Source organism: Hemibagrus wyckioides, linkage group LG14 (genome assembly GCF_019097595.1).
Source record: "Hemibagrus wyckioides isolate EC202008001 linkage group LG14, SWU_Hwy_1.0, whole genome shotgun sequence".
Classification (NCBI taxonomy): domain Eukaryota; kingdom Metazoa; phylum Chordata; class Actinopteri; order Siluriformes; family Bagridae; genus Hemibagrus; species Hemibagrus wyckioides.
In genome coordinates this window covers 21,151,493-21,175,363 of record NC_080723.1, presented here as the reverse complement: position 1 = coordinate 21,175,363, position 23,871 = coordinate 21,151,493, and the positions used below count along the sequence as shown (strand labels likewise).

Below are 23,871 nucleotides of genomic sequence, written 5' to 3'. Positions count from 1 at the left end.
AATGATAAAGAACAGAATCTTGTGGCATTCCAGTATTGAGGGGGGATTTTCTACCGTTGTTGTCAACCAATCGAACCGGGGCTCTTGATGTGGTACGAAGATGACTATGGCAAAGACCTTGGCCTTCCATTTGACTACCTCTGGAAGAACAATTGCTCCTCAAATGGTTAAGCTCTATCCTGATTTTTGTCACAACTGCAACTACGTCAGTCTGTAGTCTCTTCTATACATGAATATTTATGACACTATTCTTTAAGATATAGAGGCAATCCTCACCTCCACTATACAGCTATATTCAAGTTTTACCACCTTAAGGTTGTATTAATGTTTTATTAGCGTATCTGTAAAACTGTAAAATAAATCCAATCTATATTTTTAATACCATGAAGAAGCCAAATTTGAACAGCAGCTGTAGTGTTGTGAGCAAATATTTCATTCGATATGGTAGGATAGTTAACTTGCTTCAGTGCATGGTGGATTAGTGTGGCAGGATGTCAAATTCCAAAGACCTCTTAACCCTGTAGGACCCCTACCTCCTAACCCTGTAGGACCTTAATGGGTTTCTTCTTAAGCCACTCCTTAGTTGCCTTGGCCGTGTGTTTTGGGTCATTGTCATGTTGGAATACCCATCCACGACCCATTTTCAGGGCTGTCTTTTGTCACTGGTTCTGTTCTTTTTTTTTTATGGACAGAATTTCTAGGCGCAGCCAGGGGCTAGAGGGAGTCCAGTTTGGGGACCACAGGATTTCATCTCTGCTTTTTGTTGTCCTGTTGGCTCCTTCGAGCCAGGACCTACAGCATGCACTGGGGCGGTTTGAAGCTGAGTGCGAAGCAGCTGGGAAGAGGATCAGCACCTCCAAATCCGTGGCCATGGTTTTCGACCGTGGTTTGTCCCCTCCAGGTTGGAGGAGTGTTCCTCCCTCAAGTGGAGGAGTTTAAGTATCTTGGGGTCTTGTTTATGAGTGAGGGAAGGATGGAGCATGAGATTGATGGATTGGTACAGCGGCAGCAGTAATGCAGTCTATGTACTGGTCTGTTGTGGTAAAGAAGGAGCTGAGCCAAAAGGGGAAGCTCTTGATTTACCAGTCAATGTACGTTCCTACTCTCACCTATGGTCATGAGATTTGGGTCATGACCGAAAGGATGACATCCCGGATACATGCGGCCGAAATGAGTTTCCTTTGTAGGGTGGCAGGCCGTTCCCTTAGAGATAGGGTAAGGAGCTCTGTCACCCAGGAGGAACTCAGAGTAGAGCCACTGCTCCTCCACATCGAGAGGGGCCAGTTGATGTGGCTCGGGCATCTGTTTCGGTTGCCTCCTGGATGTCTCCCTGGGGAGGTGTTCTGGGCATGCCCCACCAGGAAGAGACCCCGGGAAAGACCAACGACACGCAGGAGGGACTATGTTTCTTGGCTGACCTTGGAATGCCTTGGAATTCCCTCGGAAGTGTTGGAGGAAATGACTAGTGAGAGGGAAGTCTTGGCATCCCTGCTTAGACTGCTGCCCCCGCGACCCAGCTCCAGATAAGCGGGAGACAATGATGATGATGATGATGATGATGATGATGACCCATTTTCAATGCCTTGGCTGAGGGAAGGAGGTTCTCACCCAAGAGCTCGATTTTGGTCTCCTCTGACCACAACACTTTCACCCAGTTCTCCTCTTAATCATTCAGATGTTCATTGGAAATCTTCAGATGGACCTGTACATGTGCTTTCTTGAGCAGGGGGACCTTGCAGACACTGCAGGATTTCAGTCCTTTATGGTGCAGTGTGTTACTAATTGTTTTCTTGGTGACTATGGTTCCAACTGCCTTGAGATCATTGACAAGATCCTCCCTTGTAGTTCTGGGCTCATTCCTCACTGTTCTCAAGATCATGTTTTTTCCATTATTGTAAATTTTAACCGGCTGGATTGACTGCTATCTGAAATTTAAGCATTATTTATTAGTTATTCTAAAAAATAGCTAATAACTATTAATCTTAAGTTAATCTAATAGTTATACTGTTGATCAATGCTTTTAATAATATTTCCATAAGATACTTTTATGACATTTCCACTGACATTTCCATAACTTCTTTATAAGAGGAAAGATTATATTACACATTATATTATAAATCCTGATATAAAAATTTGAATCAGCCAACAAAAACTTCCATTAGTCATCAAACATGCTCTTGTACTCTCGATTATCACAATTCTCAAGAGTCTGAGATGCCCTTCTTCTCCAAACTACAGTATAGGTATAATGTAGGTATAGTTTGCAAATAAAATTTTTTACCTCTGATTGGATGAGACATCGGTCACTCAGGATCTACAGGAAGTCCAGCAGTAGCTGCAGCATTAGAAAGTGGATTGGTGTGTGTCTGAACACAGCTCTGCTCTTATAACGTTCCTTGCATCCTTTAATCTGGAATAGTTTTGTCTTCTAAACATACCTTTGTCCTTTGGTGTGTTTTTAGAGATCGCAAACTAATCTTTATGCCATGATACGCTATCAGTATATCCAAAATCACAGCATATGAACGTCCTTTCTCAAAGAAGTATTGAATGAATTACATTTTCTTATAAATATAAATATATATGTTTGTATTTTCTTTGATTTAAAGTGGCACTTTTAAAAAAATGGTTTAAAGTGAAGGCAGAACTCCACACATGTACAAGAAATAAAGTTAGATACACAATTTCCTACCTCCTGAATATCTTGAGTGACAGATGTCTCGTCAAATCAGCGGTAAGAATTCCATTCACAAACTATACCTACCTTTTCCAGTCTGAATTGTCTTTGTGTTTTTGAATTTGTTATTTTGTTTTTGGATTTGTTATTTCGTTTACTTATTTGTTATTTTGTGTCTGAATTATTGTGTTTTTGTATTTATTTTCTTTTTAGATTTATTACTTTGTTGTGCACTTCTCGGGCCGTCCGTACCATATATTTTGGTGCAGTTATACAGGTGGAAAAGATGCTTTTCTGTCAAACCAATAAAACTGACACCTTTAAATGCTAGAACAATTGTCTTTCAAAAATGGCATTTGTTCTCATCTAAATTCCAGCTTGTAAAACTACAAAATGTAGAAATGTTTAAAGAAGATTTTTATGTTGATGATGAGTCAGTATACAACCCATGACATTTTACCAAAAAATATTCATTTTACTAAGAAGATTATAGCCCAATATATGAAGTCCCCTTCCTCAGGCCTCTTAGAGAATCTTCTGCTCAAATGAGTAGGCAGATTTAGACTTTGGTGAAGGATTATTTCTTCTTTTGGACTTTGTGTATGGTTAAACATGACCGTATTTAACTAGTTTGAAGACAAATAGAGAAGGTCCTCAAATATAGATGTATTGTAGCTATAGAGTGAGCTTTATATTCCTACCAGAGTCAACCTCACTTTCTCTTTGGTGACTTTTAGAATGTCTAGAGGGCCTCTTTCTAAAAGGCATTCACAATAATGCAACAATAGATGGATTTGTTAATGAAAAGTCATACAAAGCATTCCTCTGGGTGTTAGCAAAGTGTATACAACAGGCTTTTTATTGTTTCTTCCTCTAGAATTTTGAACATTATGTTTCATTCACAGTGGATGGTTGTTTTTTTTGTTTTTTTCTTTGTTTATGTTTGCATAGTTTGTAAAATTTGTTCTGTTTTCTCTTCTCTATGAGTTTCTAATACTTCTCATTTTTATGCTCCAGAATTGAACCAATGCCCTACTGCAAGCCTTCTCGTGCTCCTGGTGTCCACTTTCCTACACATCTCAAATTTACTTCAACAATCACATAAGGAGAAGACACCGTAAACAAATGATACCAAAAAAGGTTAAAAATGAGAATCAGATGCCTACTAGAAGCTCCAATAGTCAGCAATCATGCTCTGGTACTATTACTGAAGTCACTCATGGACAAAATAACAAAGAACTCTACCACTGCAATTTTGCAGTTTTGCTGACCTGGATAATCTTACAGCTCACCAGTGCATCCGTAAAAGTAATAATCCTCACCAGTGCTCACAGAATGAAGACGGTTTTAGTCAGTTGGATGATTGCCCCAGCAATGCCAGTCCGTTCCGAAAGGGAGAAAAAAGTATCGTTGCTCACAATGTGGCAAGAGTTTTAATAACGGAAAAAAAATTACAGACAACACAGTGTACAACTCCGAAGGGCTGTTTATTACCTGCTTAATTGGATCAGGTTCCTGTAGATAGTATGGACAGAAAGAAAAAATCACTTATACTATTATTCCGGAATTTCCTATCTATCTATCTATCTATCTATCTATCTATCTATCTATCTATCTATCTATCTATCTATCTATCTATCTATCTATCTCTCTATCCATCCATCCATCCATCCATACCTCATATTAGAAGGAAAGATCAATTTTCAACAAAAGATCAAACTCTGAAGAGAGATTACAAAGGAATATGAATTGGTATATTTAACAATGTAGAGTATTTTGACCTGTTCTAGGTTAGTATAGAGTATACTAAGCATCGATAAATGTTTCATATTAGTATATTAGTTTATATAAAAGATTATATTGCAGGGTTTCAAACAAAGTCACCATCACATAGCCACTATTTTTTTTGAAACCAGTCCAGTTGGTGGCGGTAATGCACAAATAATTGGTAGACCAGGGCCAGGGATGATGAAGAAGAAAAAGAAACAGAAAAGGAGGAGAAGCAAGAAGAAGGAAAAGAAATTAAAACCGTCCTTAATTATTACATTCCGATTCCAGTCCAGTTATTAGCGTTAATGTTGCCAATATTGTCTCCCAACCGACATTAAAACATGGAAGAAGACTTCTCCACATGAAAATACTCCAGACAAGAAATAGAAAGTTCGCTGACAACAGAAGTTCGCTGAGGTTTTGACTTGACGGTAAGTAAAACTGAATCTCACTGAACCACCTGCTCAGGTGACTGACAGAGGATGAGCTCCAAATTGCTCGCTCCTCCGTACGCACGTGCCCTACTTAGGATATAAAACAAAGGGGGTGTGCGCCAAATGTAGTGCACTTCATATCAGAAGGAAAGCTATTTGGGTTTGACCCGATGTCAAAGTGGCTGATTGAATTAGTTGAGTGTTAAACGAATTTATTATCGGCTGTAAATATGCTAATAATATAAATGAATACACGAACATTGGCAAACGAAGCAAGTAATTATGGTTTAATCGGGATCTCAGTGTTTTAAACACACAATTAACAAACAACAACAGCAACAAAATCATCATCACAGCATGATATTCATAATAATACTTAACATTTATAAATCACCTTCCTAACACTGCTGCTGTACACACACATACGTGAGGGTGTTTATATTAAAAATGTGTTTACTATGCAATTAAAAAGAGCAAGAGTCCATCCTTTCATATACTGCATAATTCTTCACATTAGATGGATACTTTATTCATCCCAATGGGAAATTTTCAACTTCCAGCAGTATCCACAAACATAGGTAATAAGGTAATAATATCTATCTATCTATCTATCTATCTATCTATCTATCTATCTATCTATCTATCTATCTAGATAGATAGATAGATAGATAGATAACAAAAAATACCAAATACTAGACATTTAAAAGTACAAAAGATAATAAGGTAAACATTATTAGCTATGGAGAAAATTAGGATTTTATTTTTTATTTCAATTTTATTGGTCAATGATCACATCAGTCTACCCAGAGAAACCTGAACCCTTCACCAGACAGTGTGTTTGTTGTTTCCGTTTCGGTTTTTTTCCATAAGGTGTGTTGATTTGATTTACCAAAGGGCGCTGGTTAAATTTGAGCCTCCTGTTTTTTTCCAGAATCTTCTAATGGAGTCAGCAGAGGTCAGTGCTTTCTTTTTTTCTGTAATACATATCTAAAATGAGACAGGATTATGAACGAGTACATCAGAGGGACAGCTCATGTTGGACGTTTGGGGGACAGAGTTAGGGAGGCCAGATTAAGATGGTTTGGACATGTTCAGAGGAGGGAAAGTGAGTATATCGGTAGGAAAATGTTGGACATGGAGCTGCCAGGCAGGAGGCAAAGAGGAAGGCCAAAGAGGAGGTATATGGATGGAATAAATGAGGATATGAAGCTTGTGGGTGCAAGTGTTGAGGATGCAGAAGATAGGGATAGGTGGAGAGAGATGATTCGCTGTGGAGACCCCAGAAGGGAAAAGCCGAAAGAAGAAGAAGAAGAAGAAGAAGAAGACATATCTAAAATGCAGGAAGGCTATCACTAAATAGTTGCCACACTCTTTGCTTATGATCTTCTCTCGTCTTTCACATATATCACGGGATCTCCTTACTTACTTACTCCCTCCTTACTTATGTCTAACACCAAAGAAGAAATCATATCACACTGGTTGAACTTATAATTAGAAAAATTGTAAGACACCCATTTAAATAAAATTTTAGGTTCTTTCTGAAACTACTGTATTTGGATTTGAATTTCTTTCTCTAAGTGTCAACACAGCTGTATTTTTTTGAAAATAATGTTTGTCTTATTTCTTCTTCGTCCTGTTCATTAGCTTTGTGAGAATTTGAAAACTGAGTTTTGCATGACTTCAGATAAGGGGACATCAGACTCTGTGGAATTTGTTATCCCTGTGGCTGAGGATCAACAGAAGCCTATAAAAAAAGAAGAACTTGAAGATGAGGACAACCTCTGTAAGACTACATTAGAAACTTCCTTTAGTCTATCTATGATTAATTTGACAGTCCAATTCACTTGTTTTGGGTTTTGTGGACTTTTAGATGGAGTGCCATCAAGTCGTGTGGGACGTGTCAGTGCTGTTGACCAACAGACTGAAGGGTTTCTGAGGAAACCTATAAAAGAGGAAGAACCTGAAGATGATGAGTTCCTCTGTAAGATACCATTGTGAATTTGAAATATAATCAAGCAGCCTAAATTGTGATTATTATTCCAACAATAATAACATTCATATGTAAGACTTGGTTTATAAGAAATTTGTCATAGTAACCCATTTACTAATAATGCTGGTTTTCTTTTTTTATCCCCCCATACTTTGAAATGAAAATGAAATGAAATGAAATAGCCTTTATTTGTCACATATACATTACAGCACAGTGAAATTCTTTCTTCGCATATCCCATCCTTGGAGGTTGGGGTCAGAGCGCAGGGTCAGCCATTCTCAGTTCACATTCTTTATCTCTACACATTTCACAACTGTACCTAGTACTTGTAAGCTTCTTCTGTCTAAATGTAGCTTAAGAACTGCAAAACCCAAACATCCACAATTAGATCAAATCATCTCTCATCTGCACACATGAGGTGCAATCATCCCTGGTTATTGATGGAAATATCTGGCATTAATGCTTGTATTCTAAAATTGTATTTATTTGGATTCTTCCACATTCCAGACTGTGAGGACTGCAGATCCTACTTCATCAACAAGTGTGAGGTTCACGGTCTGGCACTTTTTATCTCTGATACCCCTGTTCCTCTGGGGATTACAGACCGAGCAATACAAACTCTTCCACTTGGTCTAGAGGTTCGAAAGTCTGACATTCCTGATTCAGGTTTAGGGGTGTTTAATAAGGGAGAGACTATTCCACTTGGTGCACACTTTGGGCCCTATGAAGGAGACCTGGTGGACAGAGAAAAAGCCATGAATAGTGGCTATTCTTGGATGGTGAGTTAGTTTCTTAATAATTACATCCTGAAGTTTTCTTACAATAATAAATGTGTAGTTGTATACAAAATTTTGGTTACCTAGGGCATATTACATATGTTGTTTCTTTTTGATATGAATAGAAATACACACCACTTTAAAACACCCTTCGAGAATAAATTCTCTGACTCTTTAAATCATGAGATCCTCTAAGCATCTGACAGAGTATTTTAAATTAAACTAAAAACAAAGCAGGGGAAGGCTATAAAAATATCAGTGTTTTTATCACAATTTTTCATTGGGTGAAATTGACGTTATTAAAGAAGTCTTTAAAGTCAAGTCAACATCTGGAAGACCAAGCAATCTGTTAAATACAAATGCCCATATCCTGAACAGAATGGCAAAGGGAACTGTCCATATAACACTAAGGACCTATGAAAGGACGATTTAACTGACAGGGGTTTCAACTGTGGAACTTTAGCAACAACCTCATCACAAAAGTCAATATGTCTGTTGTATGCAAAACAATCAAGAGATCAGCAAGAGGCATTTTGGAAACATTTGAACTCACCAACAGTTGGAGTCTCTAATGATCCTTTGTGCATTCCTTCATCACCTGGTGTAGATGTTTTTCAAGGTAGGGAAGCTCACCTCCAATGATGCGCTGGTCTGACCCACTCTCTGCAGAGCTCTGTGGTTGTGGGTGGTGCTATTCCCATACCAGGTGGTGATATAGCCAGGCAGGTCACAGGTGTAAAATGATTTAAGTAAGCTGGGGCAAGAAGAGCCTCAGCTTCCTGCATCTGAAGAAGCAGAGATGCTGGTGGGCTTTCTTTACCACTACCTCAGAGTGAGTGGACCATGTGAGGTCCTCAGTTATGTGAATACAGAGGAACTTGAAGCTGTTGACTTTCTCCACTAGCATCCCTTTGATGATAAACGGGGCATGCTTCCTGTCCTGCCTCCTGAAGTCTACTATGAGCTCCGTGGTCTTGTTGATGTTGATTGCAATGTGGGTTTTCTGGCACAAGTGTGTCAGGTTGTACATCTCTGCAGGCTGTTTCATTGTTGTGAGTAATCAGTCCTGGCACAAGTGTGTTAGGTTGTACATCTCTGCAGGTTGTTTCATTGTTGTCAGTAATCAGTCCTACCACTTTCTGTCATCCACTATGACATTGGAGCTGTTTGTGGCCACAGTCATAGGTGTATGAAGAAATGCTGAGAAAACACTGTGGCTTCAGTGTTGATGGTCAGAGAGGATGAGATACTGCTGCCAGTTCTGAACACCTGGTATCTGCCTGACAGGAAGGTCAGGATCCAGCTGCACAGCCAGCTGTTCAGGTCCAGAACCCAGGGTTTCAAGTCAAGTTTAAATAGGAGAGAACAGTGTGTGGGGTGAAGACAGTGGAGCGTTTTTGATAAACAAACTGCAGTGGATCGAGTGAGGCAGGCAGCACAGAGCAGATGTAGTCTCTGATTGAGCCTTTCAATGCATTTACTGACAATGGGTGTCAGAGCAGCAGGATGCCAGTCATTCAAGCAGTCTACCACCGATATCATTGATATGGACACGATGATGGATATTTTGAGGTTGACATGGGGACTACAGAGAGGGAGAGGTTGAAAATGCCTGAGAAAACACCAGCTAATTGGGTTGTGCATGATTTAAGATCATGGCTGGGATTCCATCTGGACCCAAAGCCTTGTGGATATTCACATCTCTGTCTGCTGGAATTCTTTCCATGCAGGTGGGGTGGTTTGTTTCAAAGTGAGCATAAGAAGTATTAAGTTAGTCTGGTAGAGAGGCAGTGGGGTTCTTAGCAGAGTGTTAATTTCCCTTAAAATCTTGATGTTAATTCCCTGCCACATCTCTCTTGTGTCGGGGTGTTAAACTGTGATTCTAGCTTGTCTCTGTCCTGGCATTTTGCTGTTTTGTAGTTTCAGAATAAACCTTGTCATCATCTGGGGCAGACAGGAACACCTCCTAATTCACGTGATCAAAACAGTCCTGCATAGTGTACGATTGGTCTGATCAGCACTGCATGTTCCTGAGGGTGGGTGCTTCCTGTTTCAGCGTCTACCTTAAGGGCAGAAGCAGGATGGAAGAGTGATCTGATTTTCTGAAAGGTGGATGTGGCAGGGATTTGTAGGCAATATGGAAGTGAGAGTTGTGATGGTCCAAAACATGGTCCCCACATATGATTCACGTGATGTGTTTTTCTGAGTTGTACTGAGTTTAGCTTTGTTAAAGTCTCCAGGAACATGCAGCCTCAGGGTATACAGTTTCTGCTTGCATATGTTGCCATGCAGCTCCTGGAGTGCTTGGTCTGTGTCAGCTTGAGAGGGGATATACATAGCCATAATAATAACTGCTTTGAATTCTCTCGGTAGCCAGTATAGTCGACACAGGAGCATGAGGTATTTCAAGACAGGGGAGCAAAACGACTTTATATAGTGTACGTTCTTACAATTACACCACAAGTAGTTGACCATTATACATACAAATCAACTCTACTGGAAACTCTACCTCAGTCTGGAACCTCTGCAGACATCCAGGTTTCCGTGAGGCAGATAATGCAGCAATTTATCGTCCCTCATTGGTAGGAGATGTATGCTCTTAGCTTGTTGTCCAGAGATTGAACCTTCACCAGCAGAGCACTGGTAGCAGGGGACGATTAGCACGGCCTCCTTTTCTGGTTCTGGTTCCGTGGTCATGGCAGCCTGTCATAGACAATGGGGCTGATTACTTCCAGCATAAGAAAGATAAAAATTATAGACAAAACAAACAGAAATCCAATATACTGGATCAGAGCTTGCAGCATAGTGGCCATTTTGGAAGTCTCAATTTTTATTTTGACCACAGACACGGTCAAAATATTACTCCAATGTGTAATATATTGTGCATTTTTTTGTAGATAACCAGGAGCAGGCAGTGTGAAAAATACATAGATGGCCAGAGCAAGATGCACTCAAACTGGATGAGGTGAGGAATACACTGCAAGTAAGCATTCTGTTTTTTGTTAAGTTGTTGTACAATTAATTACTGGAAAAGATATGCTTATAGCCATTGTTCACAAAAGGAGAGTAAATGAAGTGTAAAACATAGTGTAGGATACCACTCGTGTGCATGACTGCCTGAAGACACATCTTTTCATGCCTCTAAGTCACATGACCTACTCATCATCACCACCATCTTCCCTTAGTTCTGCAGGTTGCTTTTCACAAATTCATAATCTATGGTTATTTAATATTCGTCATTTAGCAAACTATGGATATCTATGTACATAATCTAACAGTACCTTTTAGTCAAGTCATTAACTCTGGATACTCATCTGGATACTCAGAGGGGTACCCAAGAAGATGAAGTGAGCCACAGATATAGTCAAAATGACCAGCATTAATAGTGCAATGATGTATAAGGGGAGGTCTAAGAGGTTGCGAAAAAAAAAAAAACATCTGCCAATGATTACATCTTTGGCTTTGTTCAAGATGACGTCACCTTTTGTGGTACACTTTGCTTGGTACTGCATGCTGCTATATGCTGGCATATGGTCTCCACAGTTTAGGGGTAGAAGTAACTGAATGAAGTAACAAAACAGAACATGAATACAGAATAAATGCAGCCTTGCTTGCTTCCAGAATCAGGTGGATGAGAATTCAAGGACTTAAGCCTAAACAGAAGTAAACTCTTTTGGTTTTTGGGTTAAAGCCTTTAGGTAGCATTAAGGTGCAGTTGTCCCTGAGAATCACTGTACCTCATGAGGCACATAATAGGTCCAAATACAAAGTATGGAGATACGCTTTTCTGAGAATAAAGTGGGAAGCAGTGTAATATTCAATGTCTCTTGACACCAGTGGCCCAACTATTGAGCCCCAGACTGCCACCAAACTCAAGAGGTTTAGTAGTCTTGCCAACTCAAGGTCACATTCAGGTCACGAAACCATAACCTGACACAGTAACGCATCTTTAGTGGTTTGTACCTGAAGATGTTAACTCAGTCAATGTCAAAACAGTGCCTTAATGGCATCCGGATCAAATGTAGAAAAAATTTGTCCCTTCCCCCAAATTAGAAACCAAGCTTGTCTGTCTGGCATTTGTATTTTCTAGTAGGCAGTGCTCATTATTGCTGAGATCAAATATATCCTGGATCTGGAGACTCCATGTCACCTTTGGACTTGGCCAAGAGTCCACTTGATCAAGCAGACCATATGTACTTGTTGAACATCCCATTGCAGATGTAGTCCTTCCTTTGCTGTTATAATAACCTTTACTCTTCTACATGGCATTTAGTTTGTGTTCCTGTCCCCATAGTTTTCCAGTGGGATTGAGGGAAAACCTTCATGCAGGCCACTCAGGTTCTTCCACACCATGCTTGACAAACCATTTCTTCATAGAGCTTGCACAGTGGCTGTAGTGGACAGGTGCTCATATACTTTTGGCCATGTGATGTACCTCAAAAATTCTGGAAATAAGCTAATCCTCCTGTTCTACCTTTGCTTGCCTGATAGTGTATAAACTTATGTCACATGTTTGAGAGCAGCTGGTGACAAACACACATGGGTCAAGCTCTGTTATTGCTCTGGTTAAATGGAACAACCCAGTTCCTCCCATGCTGGCATTGTGATGAGGGACCAAAAGGGAGACATTCTTTGCCGTGCTATGAAATGAAGTCTCCCTCTCTCTTACTTCACATCCCTCCACTCTCCATTGTTTAGAGTCTGTCTCTTTATTTTCCAGGTATGTGAACTGTGCTCGTTATGAAGAAGAACAGAATCTTGTTGCTTTCCAGTATCGAGGAGGCATTCTCTATCGTTGCTGTCAACCCATTAAAACAGGACAAGAACTCTTGATGTGGTACAAAGATGACTACGGCAGAAACCTTGGACTTGCATTCGACTACCTCTGGAAGAAAAAGTGCTCCTCAAATGGTTATGAAACCCTGCTTTATATTATAATTACCAATTACCCTCAGCCTCAGTGGCTCTTATGTATGAATACTGCCAGCAATGTAAACTCTGACAGGCAATCCTCAACTGTTAGACCATGTAGTGATTTACTTAAACTTTTGCAAAAATTGCTTTCAAGCTCTGACTTTTCTGCCATGGTCATTTGAAACATAACTGACCCATAAATAGATAGTGGATTAATTGTGTTCAGGAGACAGGAAGAGATGGAAGACATGCTGAAACAGGGGCTCTGCTCCCCGATAGGTATCAGGGAGAAGTGTACATGGGCTTAGACAAGATGGAGAACTGGCAGCATTGTAATGATTCTGTCAGACTGTGGGAAGTCAGTAATGAAATCCACTGAGGTGAGTTTAGGGCCTGTAGGATACCAGTAGGGTTTCTAATAGGAGACTTGGATTGAGCATCTACACAGAAAAAAAGTCATGGCAAATCTTCTCTATAGTACATTCCAATGGAGACTAGGCCTTCAATAGCAGTCTGACATCTGGACTGTAATGGGTTTACATCTAAATGATCCTGGGGCAAATCTGGAGGTTTGTCACCAGGATGGGATGTGGTGGCTCAGTGGTTAAGGTGTTGGGCTACTGATTGGAAGGTTGTGAGTTTGAAGCCACTAAGCTAAGTGAGGCCTGAGCAAAGCCTCAATTGATCAGTTGTATGAGATAAATGTAAGTCAATCTGGATGATGGCATCCGCCAAATGTAAATGTATGCACCGGAACTAATCTAGGGGTTTCATGGCAATGGGGGTGAATACATACAAGTGTTTTCTCTAAAAATTTAATTAATTTAACACTTTAATAAGGTCATCATCCAGTCATTCAGCTACATCACATCGTATGTCAGAAGAGGGAAAAAATATGACCACAAATGTCTACAGTGACGTTAACCTTTACTGAACTTTAATACTGACCTGAATACATGAGGTACATGAACATGTACTTTTCTATATATTGATCTTGTGTGTATGTGCTCTCAAAACAGCTGGTTATAGCACATATAAAAATGCATAGAATAAAATTAATACTACATATAAAAGCAACTGTTACAGTGATAGAAATGTGCTACAGTTTCTAAAATAAGTTACTAATACTTTTTTATTTTTTATTCTCCAGAAATGAACGATGACCTGCTGCAACTTTTCTCCTGCTCCTGGTGTCAGCTTTCCTACACATCTCAGCTTTATCTTGACCGTCACATAAAGAGAAGCCACTCTGAGGACAATATGAGATTTTTTAGATCAACTGAAATTATAAATGACAATGTTCTGAACACAGGAAGCTCCAAAATCCAGCAAACATGCTCTGATACTCTCCACACTGACCTCACTTATGGACAAAAGCAGAAAGGAATCTCTCACTGCTCAGAATGTGGGAAGGATTTTATGTCCATGTGTAATCTCAGTAAGCACCAGTGTGTCCACACCAGAGAAAAAACATATCCCTGCACACAGAGCGGAAAGAGGATTACTAAAAGAAAAACTTTACAAAAACACAAGCGCATTCACAACGAAGCGAAGCTGCATCACTGCTCACAGTGCAGGAAAACTTTTCCATGGCAGAGCCATCTCAAAATTCATCAGCGCATTCACACAGGAGAGAAGCCATTTCAGTGCTCACAGTGTGGGAAGAGTTTTAATAAAAGAAGTACTCTACACAGACACCAGCTCATTCACACAGGAGAGAAGCCGTATCAGTGCCCACACTGTCGGAAAAGGTTTAATCAACAGGGCGTTCTTCAAAGACACCAGCGCATTCACACAGGAGAGAAGCCCTATCACTGTTCTCTGTGTGGGAAAAGTTTTACTGATCAGAGTACACTCATCACACATAAGCGTATCCACACAGGAGAGAAGCCGTACCATTGCTCCCAGTGTGGAAAGAGTTTTAATAAAACGAGTCATTTCAAACAACACCAACTCATTCACACGGGACTGAGGCCGTATCGCTGTACAGAGTGTGGAAAGAGTTTTACCTGCCAGAGCTACCTCACATACCATGAGCGTGTTCACGCAGAGGAGAAACCGTATCGCTGCTCGCAGTGTGGAAAGAGTTTTACACGACCAAGTCATCTCAAAGACCATCAGCGCATTCACTCTGGAGAGAAGCCGTTTCATTGCTCACACTGTGAAAAGAGCTTTAATAAAAAAAGTACTCTACGAAGACACCAGCTCATTCACACAGACATGAAGCCGTATCAGTGCTCACAGTGCTGGAAAGGGTTTAGTCAGCAGAGCGATCTCCAGAGACACCAACGCATTCACTCCGAAGTGAAGCCGTTTCAGTGCTCACAGTGCGCGAAAAGGTTTAATCAGCAGAGTGATCTGGATAGACACCGGTGTATTCACACGGAAGTGAAGACCTATCCCTGCTCACGTTGCGAAAAGACTTTCACGCGGCCGAAACAACTCAAAGACCATCAGCGCCTTCACACGGGAGAGAAGCCGTTTTCCTGCTCAGAATGTGGAAAGAGTTTTAGTAAAAGAGGAACTCTGAACAGACACCAGCTCATTCACACGGACGTGAAGCCGTTTCAGTGCTCACAGTGTGGGAAGAGGTTCAATCAGCAGAGCGATCTCCAGAGACACCAGCGCATTCACACGGGAGAGAAGCCGCATCAGTGCTCACAGTGTGGGAGAAGGTTTACGCTCCGCGATACTCTCAGACGACACCAACGCATTCACGCAGGAGAGAAGCCATAGTGTTCACAGTGAGCTTGGTGGTGAAAACACAGGAGAGACGGAAATCACTGCATCACTGCTAGAGGTTTTTTTTTTTTTATTTATATATGTTTAATAGAGACCGTTGCTCCAACACTGGAGCCTCTCATGAGAAATGAATGTGAGATGTAGACGTTCATTGGGAGTGATCGATGTTCTATGACATTATTTAATATTTCATTTTAACATGTCACTTCATTCTTGATATTGAAATGTTTCATTACATTTTTTTTTTGTGTTCTCTGAATAAACTGGTTTCCATTTTTAGCTTCTTTATTTTTTACTTCATAAATGGTTACATGTTTATTCGATAGAAAATTATTCATTCTGTCTCGGTACCTTCCATCGAAACCTTGGTTTCATCTGGTGTATGGTTTCACATGTAGTTCCCTAAATCTCATCATTGCTTGTCCTGAAATATTTCCAAACACAATTGATCGGTATATTTGATCAGTTATAGTAGGTAATAATACAATTTAACAGAACTTGGAATACTATCACCTGTCATCACAATATTAAAAAGAAAAAAAAGTAGAAAAAGTTAAGTAAAAGAAAAGTATATTCAAAGCTGGATGCATTTCATATGGTTTGAATTATAAATAAATACCACAGGCACATTTGGTGTCTGCGGGAGCTCCTGAAGATGAAGACCACTGACGATCAGATATGTAAGAATGAATAAAATTCTTCGGCAAGCTAAATAAAGGCATCTTATATCTCATATTAGAAGCAAAGATCAGTTCGCAAAGGACTACAGATGGGTATTTTAGCAATGCAGGGTATTTTAAACCACTGTAGGTCAGTATAGAGTATACTGAGCATCAATACAAAAAAAAAAAAAAGGATTGTGTTACAGGATTTAGTTTTTGTCTAAAGACAAAAAAGACACTATCCCACGTAAATCTTTCTGTAAAACCAGTCCAGTTGGTGGCGGTAATGTACAGATAACTGGTAGGCCAGGACCATGGATGAAGAAGAAGAAAAAGAAGGCGATGAAGAAGGAAAAAAATTAAAAACCTGGAATTATTATTACATCCCAGTACTACTCCAAAGGTAATGTTGTAAATATTGTCAGCATTAAATTAAAAGAAGAAAAATTTCACTACATGGAAATAGGATTCTAGATGAAATAAATAAAGTTACACCTGAACAGGTTGACAACAGGAGCTGGTTGTGGTTTTAACTCCGAGGTAAGTGAAACTGAATCTCTCTAAAAGAGCTGCTCAGGTAACTGACGTGAGGCTGCGCTCCAAATGGCTCTCTGCTCCCTATGTATGTGCCCTAATATAACTTCAAACAATGGGCTGTACGCCCTACGTAGTGCACTTAATATCAAAAGGGAAGATATTTGGGATTGACCCTATTGTGAAAAATCCCATTTTTGAGCACTGGCTGATTGAATTAGTTGATAAAGATGAATGCTGAGTGTTGAACGAGTTTATTATCGGTTGTAAATATTAAAATAAATACACTGAACACTGCAAACGAAGCAAGTAATCATGTTTTAATCGGGATGACAGTGTTGGGCTTTACTGAACACCAATAATTAAATATCATCATCATCATCATACTTAGTACCATTACATAATACCATTTATACAATAAAAATGCAATAAAAAAGAGCAAGAGTGCATCCCTTCATATACTGCAGAATTGTTCACATTATTGACTATCGAAAAAAATTAGGATCTACATCTTATTGGTAAATGATCACATCAATCAAACCAATTAGAAAGATCAAGAAATGTCATCAGGAATATCGCTTTGTTTACTCTGACAAATTATAAAATAATGTTCCTCGAAAACAGCCGTTTATATTTTGGCAAAGAGAAAAGATAAGATATAAACAAAGTTAATAATTCATCAATTAATGGTCAGAAAATGTGCGTATGAAAATCTGTTTTACATATTTAAAAATTCTGCTTTACCATTTCTGTTTTTTCTTTTTCTTTTGCAGTAATGAGAATTTATCTAGAAAATAAAATGATAAAAATCTGAAAAATGATCAGAATAAATCTCACTGGATATTATCCCTATAATTTCAGAAGTCACTGTATATGCTTCAAGGAAAATTACATCATAGACATAATTTTAAATGTAATAATAATATTATTAATATAATTAATAATAATAATAAAAATAATAATAATAATATTGTTGTTAATAGTAATAATAATAATAATAATAATAATAATTTTAAATCTGTTTGAAATAAAAAAATTTATATCAAACTAATTAGTGTTGAGCATCATGGCTTAATTAGAATAATGTGGGGTAAATTATTAAATATAATTTCTAATCTTTTACAGCTATTTTAAGTACATAGTGCTCTGGTGTCATGCACGATTTCCTTAGGATACAAATGTTAAAGAAAAAACCTTTTATGTGATCTGTACTTTTAGTTCCTCTTCTAAAAACATAAACACAAAAACTGCTATAAAAATATTATAAATGGAGATTGAAGTCTCAAGGCGTTTCACATTGTGTACTCAGCTGATATAACCGTCACTGATTGGCCGCATGTCAGACCTAGAAAGAAATCAGCCTTGTTTATTTCATATAATTCTGTTTGTTTGTTTGTTTGTTTTTTTATAGCCGTTGATAGTGCTATTGCACTGTGATCCAAGTCCAAAAACATTTGTTGATATCATTAAATGAACTGATGTGGATGCCAGAATTGAAGCTTTATATTTTTGGGGTGCATAGCAGCAAGCAGAGAGATAGTTGGTGTGGTTGCACTGGGGAACAAAATGTTAAATTAGAGATGTAATTTTAGAAATATGAAAATGTCACAGTTACCATGGTTACTACTGGTGAATATGTACTTTATTAACACCTGTATCAGATTGATGAATAAAGAAACCAGAACCCTTTTTCCAGAGATGGTTTTATCTGAAGCTATCGGGCAGTATGTTTGTTGTTCAGTGTTCGTTTTCTTTCAACTTGTATTTCATTAAAATTATTTCCATGAGGTGTGTTCATTTGCCAAAGGTGCTGTTTATATTTGAGCCTCCTTTTTTTCCCCCAGAATCTTTTAATGGAGTCAGCAGAGGTCAGTGCTTTCTTTTTTTCTGTAATAAATATATAAAATGCAGGAAGGCTATTACAAAATAGTGGCCACACTTGTTTTCAATCTGTTTCTCTCATCACTCAGATATCTCATGGGATCTCTTTACTTACTTACTCCCTCCTTATTTATGTCTAACGTCACAGAAGTAATCATATTGCACTGGTTAAACCTAGGATTAAGAAAATTGTAAGACGTCCATTTAAAATCATGATTCAGGTTTCTTTTGTTATTATTTAATTCGGATTTGAAGTTATTTTTTTTTAATATATAATAGTCAATTCATATTGTTTTAAATAATGTTTGTTTGTCCTATTTCCTGTTCTCTTTGTTCATTAGCTTTGTGAGAATTTGAAAACTGAGTTTTGCATGACTTCAGATGGGGGGACTTCAGACTTTGTGGAATTTGTTATCCCCATCGCTGTGGATCAACAGAAGCCTATAAAAAAAGAAGAACTTGAAGATGAGGACTATCTCTGTAAGACAGATCAGAAACTCCCTTTAGTCTAGCTATGATTAATTTGACCGTCAAATTTACTTGTTTTCGGTTTTGTGGACTTTTAGATGGAGCACCATTGGGACGTGTTAATACTGCTGACCAACAGACTGGAGGTTTTCAGAGGAGACCTATAAAAGAGGAAGAACCTGAAGATGATAATGAGTTCCTCTGTAAGACACCATATGATCATATGACTTTGTCTTGTCATAAGAAATTTGTCATAGTAACCTGTTATTCCACATCTGCATCATCTCACACCTGTACAAATAGGGGTGCCATGATCGCTTGTTACTGATGGAAATACCTGGCCTTAAACCTTATTATGTTCTAAAATTGTATTTATTTGGATTTAGTAATTTCTTTTGTCATCTTTTCCCCATTCCAGACTGTGAGGACTGCAGATCCTACTTCATCAACAAGTGTGAGGTTCACGGTCCGGCTCTTTTTATCTTCGATACCCCTGTTCCTCGAGATGTTGCAGACCGAGCAATACAAACCCTTCCACCCGGTCTAGAGGTTCGAAAGTCTGACATTCCTGATGCAGGCTTAGGGGTGTTTAATAAGGGAGAGACTATTCCACTTGGTGCACACTTTGGGCCTTATGAGGGAGACCTGGTGGACAGAGCAGAAGCCATGAATAGTGGCTATTCTTGGGTGGTGAGTTTATATATATTTATTGATATATGTTTTATTCATGTGTTGTATGATAAAGTTTGGTTACCTGGGGCAAATTGCATTTTTATTTTTATTTTTTTTTATTAAAAAAGAGAACTTGTTTAGCTTATTAGGCCTTAATAGACTTATTATGAGTAGCCAGTATTTGTTATTATGAATAACAAATACAGAATTTTCTAACTCTTTAAACCTTGACACTGACACTCAACAATCATGAGGTCCTTTAAGCAGCTGACTGAAGATATGAAAATAAGACTAATTTATGATTACAAAGAAGGGGGAGAACATACAGCTATATCAGTGTATTTCTATCTCACATTTCTACTGTGAAATGCTATTAAAGGAAACTTTGGAAGTCCAAGCAACATCTGGAAGATGAGAGCTGAAGGCAAAGCAAAACTGCTGTATGTCAGTAAGGACCTGCAGGAAGGTTTAGTTGACAGGAGAGGTGGACCACCATTTGTTGTGCAGTTTTGCTTACAGAAACATGATCTGCATGGAAGAGTCATCAGAAGGAAACCTTACCTACAACCTTATCACAAGTCAGCGTCTGTTGTATGCAAAACAATTGCTAGATCAGCAACATGCATTTAGAAAACAAGTGCTGTGGACTGACCTGAATCCAGTGGTATGTTTGTGGGAAAAAAAGAACAGCATTATGTTTCCAACTATCAAGCATTGGAGTGAATCTGTTAAGCTTTGGGGTTAGGTGGCAACCAGAGGCGCAGAACACATTACATAAATAGATGGAAGTAAACATACACAAATTCTAAAATTAAATGTGACACACAACTGGAACTGAAATGTATTTACTTTCTACAACAGAATAATCATCCAAAGCATTCCTGAAAATCCTCACACTAATGACTAACTGACTACATAAGCTGGCCCCTAGTTCTGAATATCTCAGAACTAGAAATGTTCTGCAAGAAACATTTGAATGCATTACTGTGTGAACAAATCACTGATCATACAGGGCTTTGACCTGCCAGGAATTTGAGACGTCTGGGTTTGTGTGTATAACTGTGTATGTATAATATCTATTATTCATTCTTTTGTAGATATCCAGGAGCAGGCGGTGTGAGAAATACATAGACGGCCGGAGAGAGATGCATTCTAACTGGATGAGGTGAGGAATACAGTGCATACTGTTAGTTGTTGATTTTACAATTCTTTACTGGAAAACATTAAGTTATGCTTAGAACCACTGTTCTCAGAAGGAGAGTATAGGAAGTGTATTACACACAGTATGGGATTTCGGTCTTGTGCATATCTACCCCTCATCACCACCATCTTCCCTTAGTCCAACACGCTGGTCCAACAATCTGTGACTGATGTGTAGAGTAACTTGCCATTCAGCAAACAGTGGATATCTACGTACATAATCTAACAATCCCTTTCAGTCATGTCCATTTGTATGGAGATGTATACACAGAGGGGCACCGAAGAACATGTGAGTCACAGCTATGGTCAAAATCCCCAGCACTATTAGTGCGCCAATATATATGGGAAGGAGGCCTGAGAGGTTGTAAAAAGATAAAAAGACATCTGCTACTGGACCTGAGAGCAGCCAGGTTGTTATTCCTCTCTGAAAAAGGGGTGAAGTCTGAATCCCCTTTTTTAAATTCTGGATGGTGTTTATGACCAAGATTATCCCAGATAATGTCAAGTAAATTGTAGTCACATGATTTAGCCACTACTTGTGGAACAATTTGCTTGGTACTGCATGCTGCAGTATACTGGGAAAATATAGAAGTAACTGTTGAGTGAATGAGTTAGCATAACAACATGAATACCTCCTATGCTTCCAGGAATCAAGTAGGGAGGAGTCCAAAGCCCAAACAGCAGTGAATTATTATTTTTGGGTAAAACCATTAGGTACATTTCGTCAGTGTTAAGGTATAGTGGTACCTGAGAATTGGGTACATTAGGGGTACAAAGTCAAGAAGATATCCCATATGTTTTTTCTGAAAGATAAAGTGGAGAGCAGTGTTGTATTCAATGTCTGTTGAAATGAAAAATCCACAGACTGCTACCAGGGGTTAGAGGTCTTGCCACCTCAGTATCCTTGAGGTCAACGAACCATTACCTGAGATTATATCACATTTTATTGGTTTGTTCATAAAGTCAACTCTGTGAAGAATTAAGAACACTGTGTCTTATTGCCATTTGCACCTACTGTGAGAAAAACAACCAAACCAACAGACAAGCTAGTCTGTGTTGCATTCTCTTTAGCTAGGCAGAGGTCTTCATTGCTGAGGTCAGATATGTCCTGGATCTGATACCTCCATTTTACCTTTGAACTCATACTGAGGTATGGGATAGGAAATCATGCACTGATGTCAGGTGAGGAAGACTCTCTTTTACTTCACATCCCTCTACCGTTCATTGTTCAGAGTCTGTTTATTTTCAAGGTATGTGAACTGTGCTCGTTACGTAGAAGAACAGAATCTTGTGGCTTTCCAGTATCGAGGAGGCATTCTCTATCGTTGCTGTCAACCCATCAAAACAGGACAAGAACTCTTGATGTGGTACAAAGATGACTACGGCAAAAACCTTGGACTTGCATTCGACTACCTCTGGAAGAAAAAATGCTCTTCAAGTAGTTATGTATAACCCTGATTTATATTATTGTTAACCACTAACCTTCAGCCCACAGTGGCTATTATATACAAATACATGTAACAGTGTTTACTCTGACAAGCAATCCTCAGTTTTAGACCACGCTAAATGTTATATAGTAATATTTGGCACAATTTCTAAAATAAGTTGAAGTACTAATAAATTACTTATACTATATATTTTTTATTCTCTAGAAATGAACGATGACCTACTTTTCTCCTGCTCCTGGTGTCAGCTTTCCTACACATCTCAGTTTCATCTTGACAGTCACATAAAGAGAAGCCACTCTGAGGACAACATGAGATTTTTTAGATCAAGTGAAATTGTAAACGACAATGTTATGACCACACGAAGCTCCAGTAACCAGCAAACATGCGCTGATACTCTCCACACAACATGTCACTGCTCAAAATGTGGGAAGGATTTTATTTCCGTGTGTAATCTCAGTAAGCACCAGTGTGTCCACCCAAGAGAAAAGCCATACCCTTGCCCACAGTGCGGAAAGAGGTTTACTTACCAGCGTAATCTCGGACAGCATCAGCGCATTCACACAGGAGAGAAACCGTATCACTGCTCCCAGTGCGGGAAGAGTTTTAATAACGGGAGTAATTACAAACAACACCAGCGCATTCACACGGGCGAGAAACCGTATCACTGCACACAGTGTGGAAAGAGTTTTACTAACCAGTGCCATCTCCGACAGCATCAGCACATTCACACAGGAGAGAAGCCGTTTCACTGTTCACAGTGTGGGAAGAGTTTTAATCAACAGAGATATCTCGAAAGACACAAGAGCATTCACACGGGAGAAAAGCCGTATTACTGCTCGGAGTGCGGGAAGAGTTTTAATCGACAGAGTCATCTCCAAACACACGAGCGCATTCACACGGGAGAGAAGCCGTATCAGTGCTCACAGTGTGGGAAGAGTTTTAATCAACAGAATGATCTCCAAAGACACCATCGCATTCACACGGGAGAGAAGCCGTATCACTGCTCAGAATGTGGCAAGAGTTTTATTCAGCAGAGCGATCTTCATAAACATCAGCGTGTTCACACGGGAGAGAAGCCGTATCACTGCGCACAGTGTGGACAGAGATTCACTTCTCTAAATTCTTTTAACATACATAAGTGCACCAGTGTAGACCAGACAATTTAAAGTAAAACAGAGAGCATCATTAGCATAAATTATATACAGTATCAGTGTCCGTTTTATCTATAATGATTGAAAATTTTACAGAGAAACAAATTTATGACAAAAACCCTTCAGAAGCTGTGGAAGCAGTGATAGTCTGAGCCTATAATAATTGACTTAATTGATTTTTTAAATGGTCGACGAGTGGAGAGGAGTTCCTTTTTTGCCGCCGAGTTTCTAGCATTGCAAAGAGATTTAAAGTTAGTTCATTTTAATGCTGAACTTTTTAAATAACACTACATATAAATAAGTGCTCATATACTTATTCCACAAGACATCCCCCATGTCTGTTAATGTTTTCTATACTTATAAGACTTTCACCATCTGTCGTCAGTGTTTTTTGTGTAAGAATGTTCGGGCAAGACATTCATAAAAGAATGCACCAAAAATCATGATCTTAATCTGTATCATCTCTTATTAGCTTTACTCACTGTGACGTTCACAAGCTAACTCTATAAAAAAAAAAGGTCTGTGTTGTCGCCAAAAACTCGCCCTGTTCTG

The 23,871-nt window shown here is 39.0% G+C and overlaps 2 protein-coding genes across 4 annotated transcripts; both read left to right on the top strand.

Moving 5' to 3' along the window:
* The first annotated feature begins 4,637 nt into the window (after positions 1–4,637).
* Positions 4,638–23,690, top strand: LOC131364547 (zinc finger protein 271-like). Of its 3 annotated transcripts, XM_058407768.1 has the most exons (10): positions 4,638–4,878; positions 5,399–5,467; positions 5,813–5,836; positions 6,526–6,664; positions 6,752–6,862; positions 7,379–7,650; positions 10,545–10,612; positions 12,368–12,558; positions 13,712–15,293; positions 22,575–23,690. In XM_058407768.1, exons 2-10 carry the CDS (start codon positions 5,399–5,401, stop codon positions 23,332–23,334), a joined length of 3,216 nt encoding a protein of 1,071 aa, XP_058263751.1. In that variant the 5' UTR covers positions 4,638–4,878; the 3' UTR covers positions 23,335–23,690. The 3 variants fall into 3 exon arrangements, with proteins under 3 accessions (XP_058263751.1, XP_058263750.1, XP_058263749.1); XM_058407767.1 differs by lacking the exon at positions 22,575–23,690 and having other exon boundaries at positions 5,399–5,459; positions 13,712–15,582; XM_058407766.1 differs by lacking the exons at positions 5,399–5,467; positions 22,575–23,690 and having other exon boundaries at positions 13,712–15,582.
* LOC131364549 (histone-lysine N-methyltransferase PRDM7-like) lies at positions 16,209–22,510 on the top strand. The gene is made up of 9 exons (XM_058407771.1): positions 16,209–16,368; positions 16,469–16,505; positions 18,344–18,367; positions 18,722–18,860; positions 18,947–19,051; positions 19,267–19,538; positions 20,618–20,685; positions 21,971–22,166; positions 22,373–22,510. The coding sequence occupies exons 1-9, from the start codon at positions 16,280–16,282 to the stop codon at positions 22,376–22,378; spliced, it is 936 nt and encodes a 311-aa protein (XP_058263754.1). The 5' UTR covers positions 16,209–16,279; the 3' UTR covers positions 22,379–22,510.
* Positions 23,691–23,871: the final 181 nt, after the last annotated feature.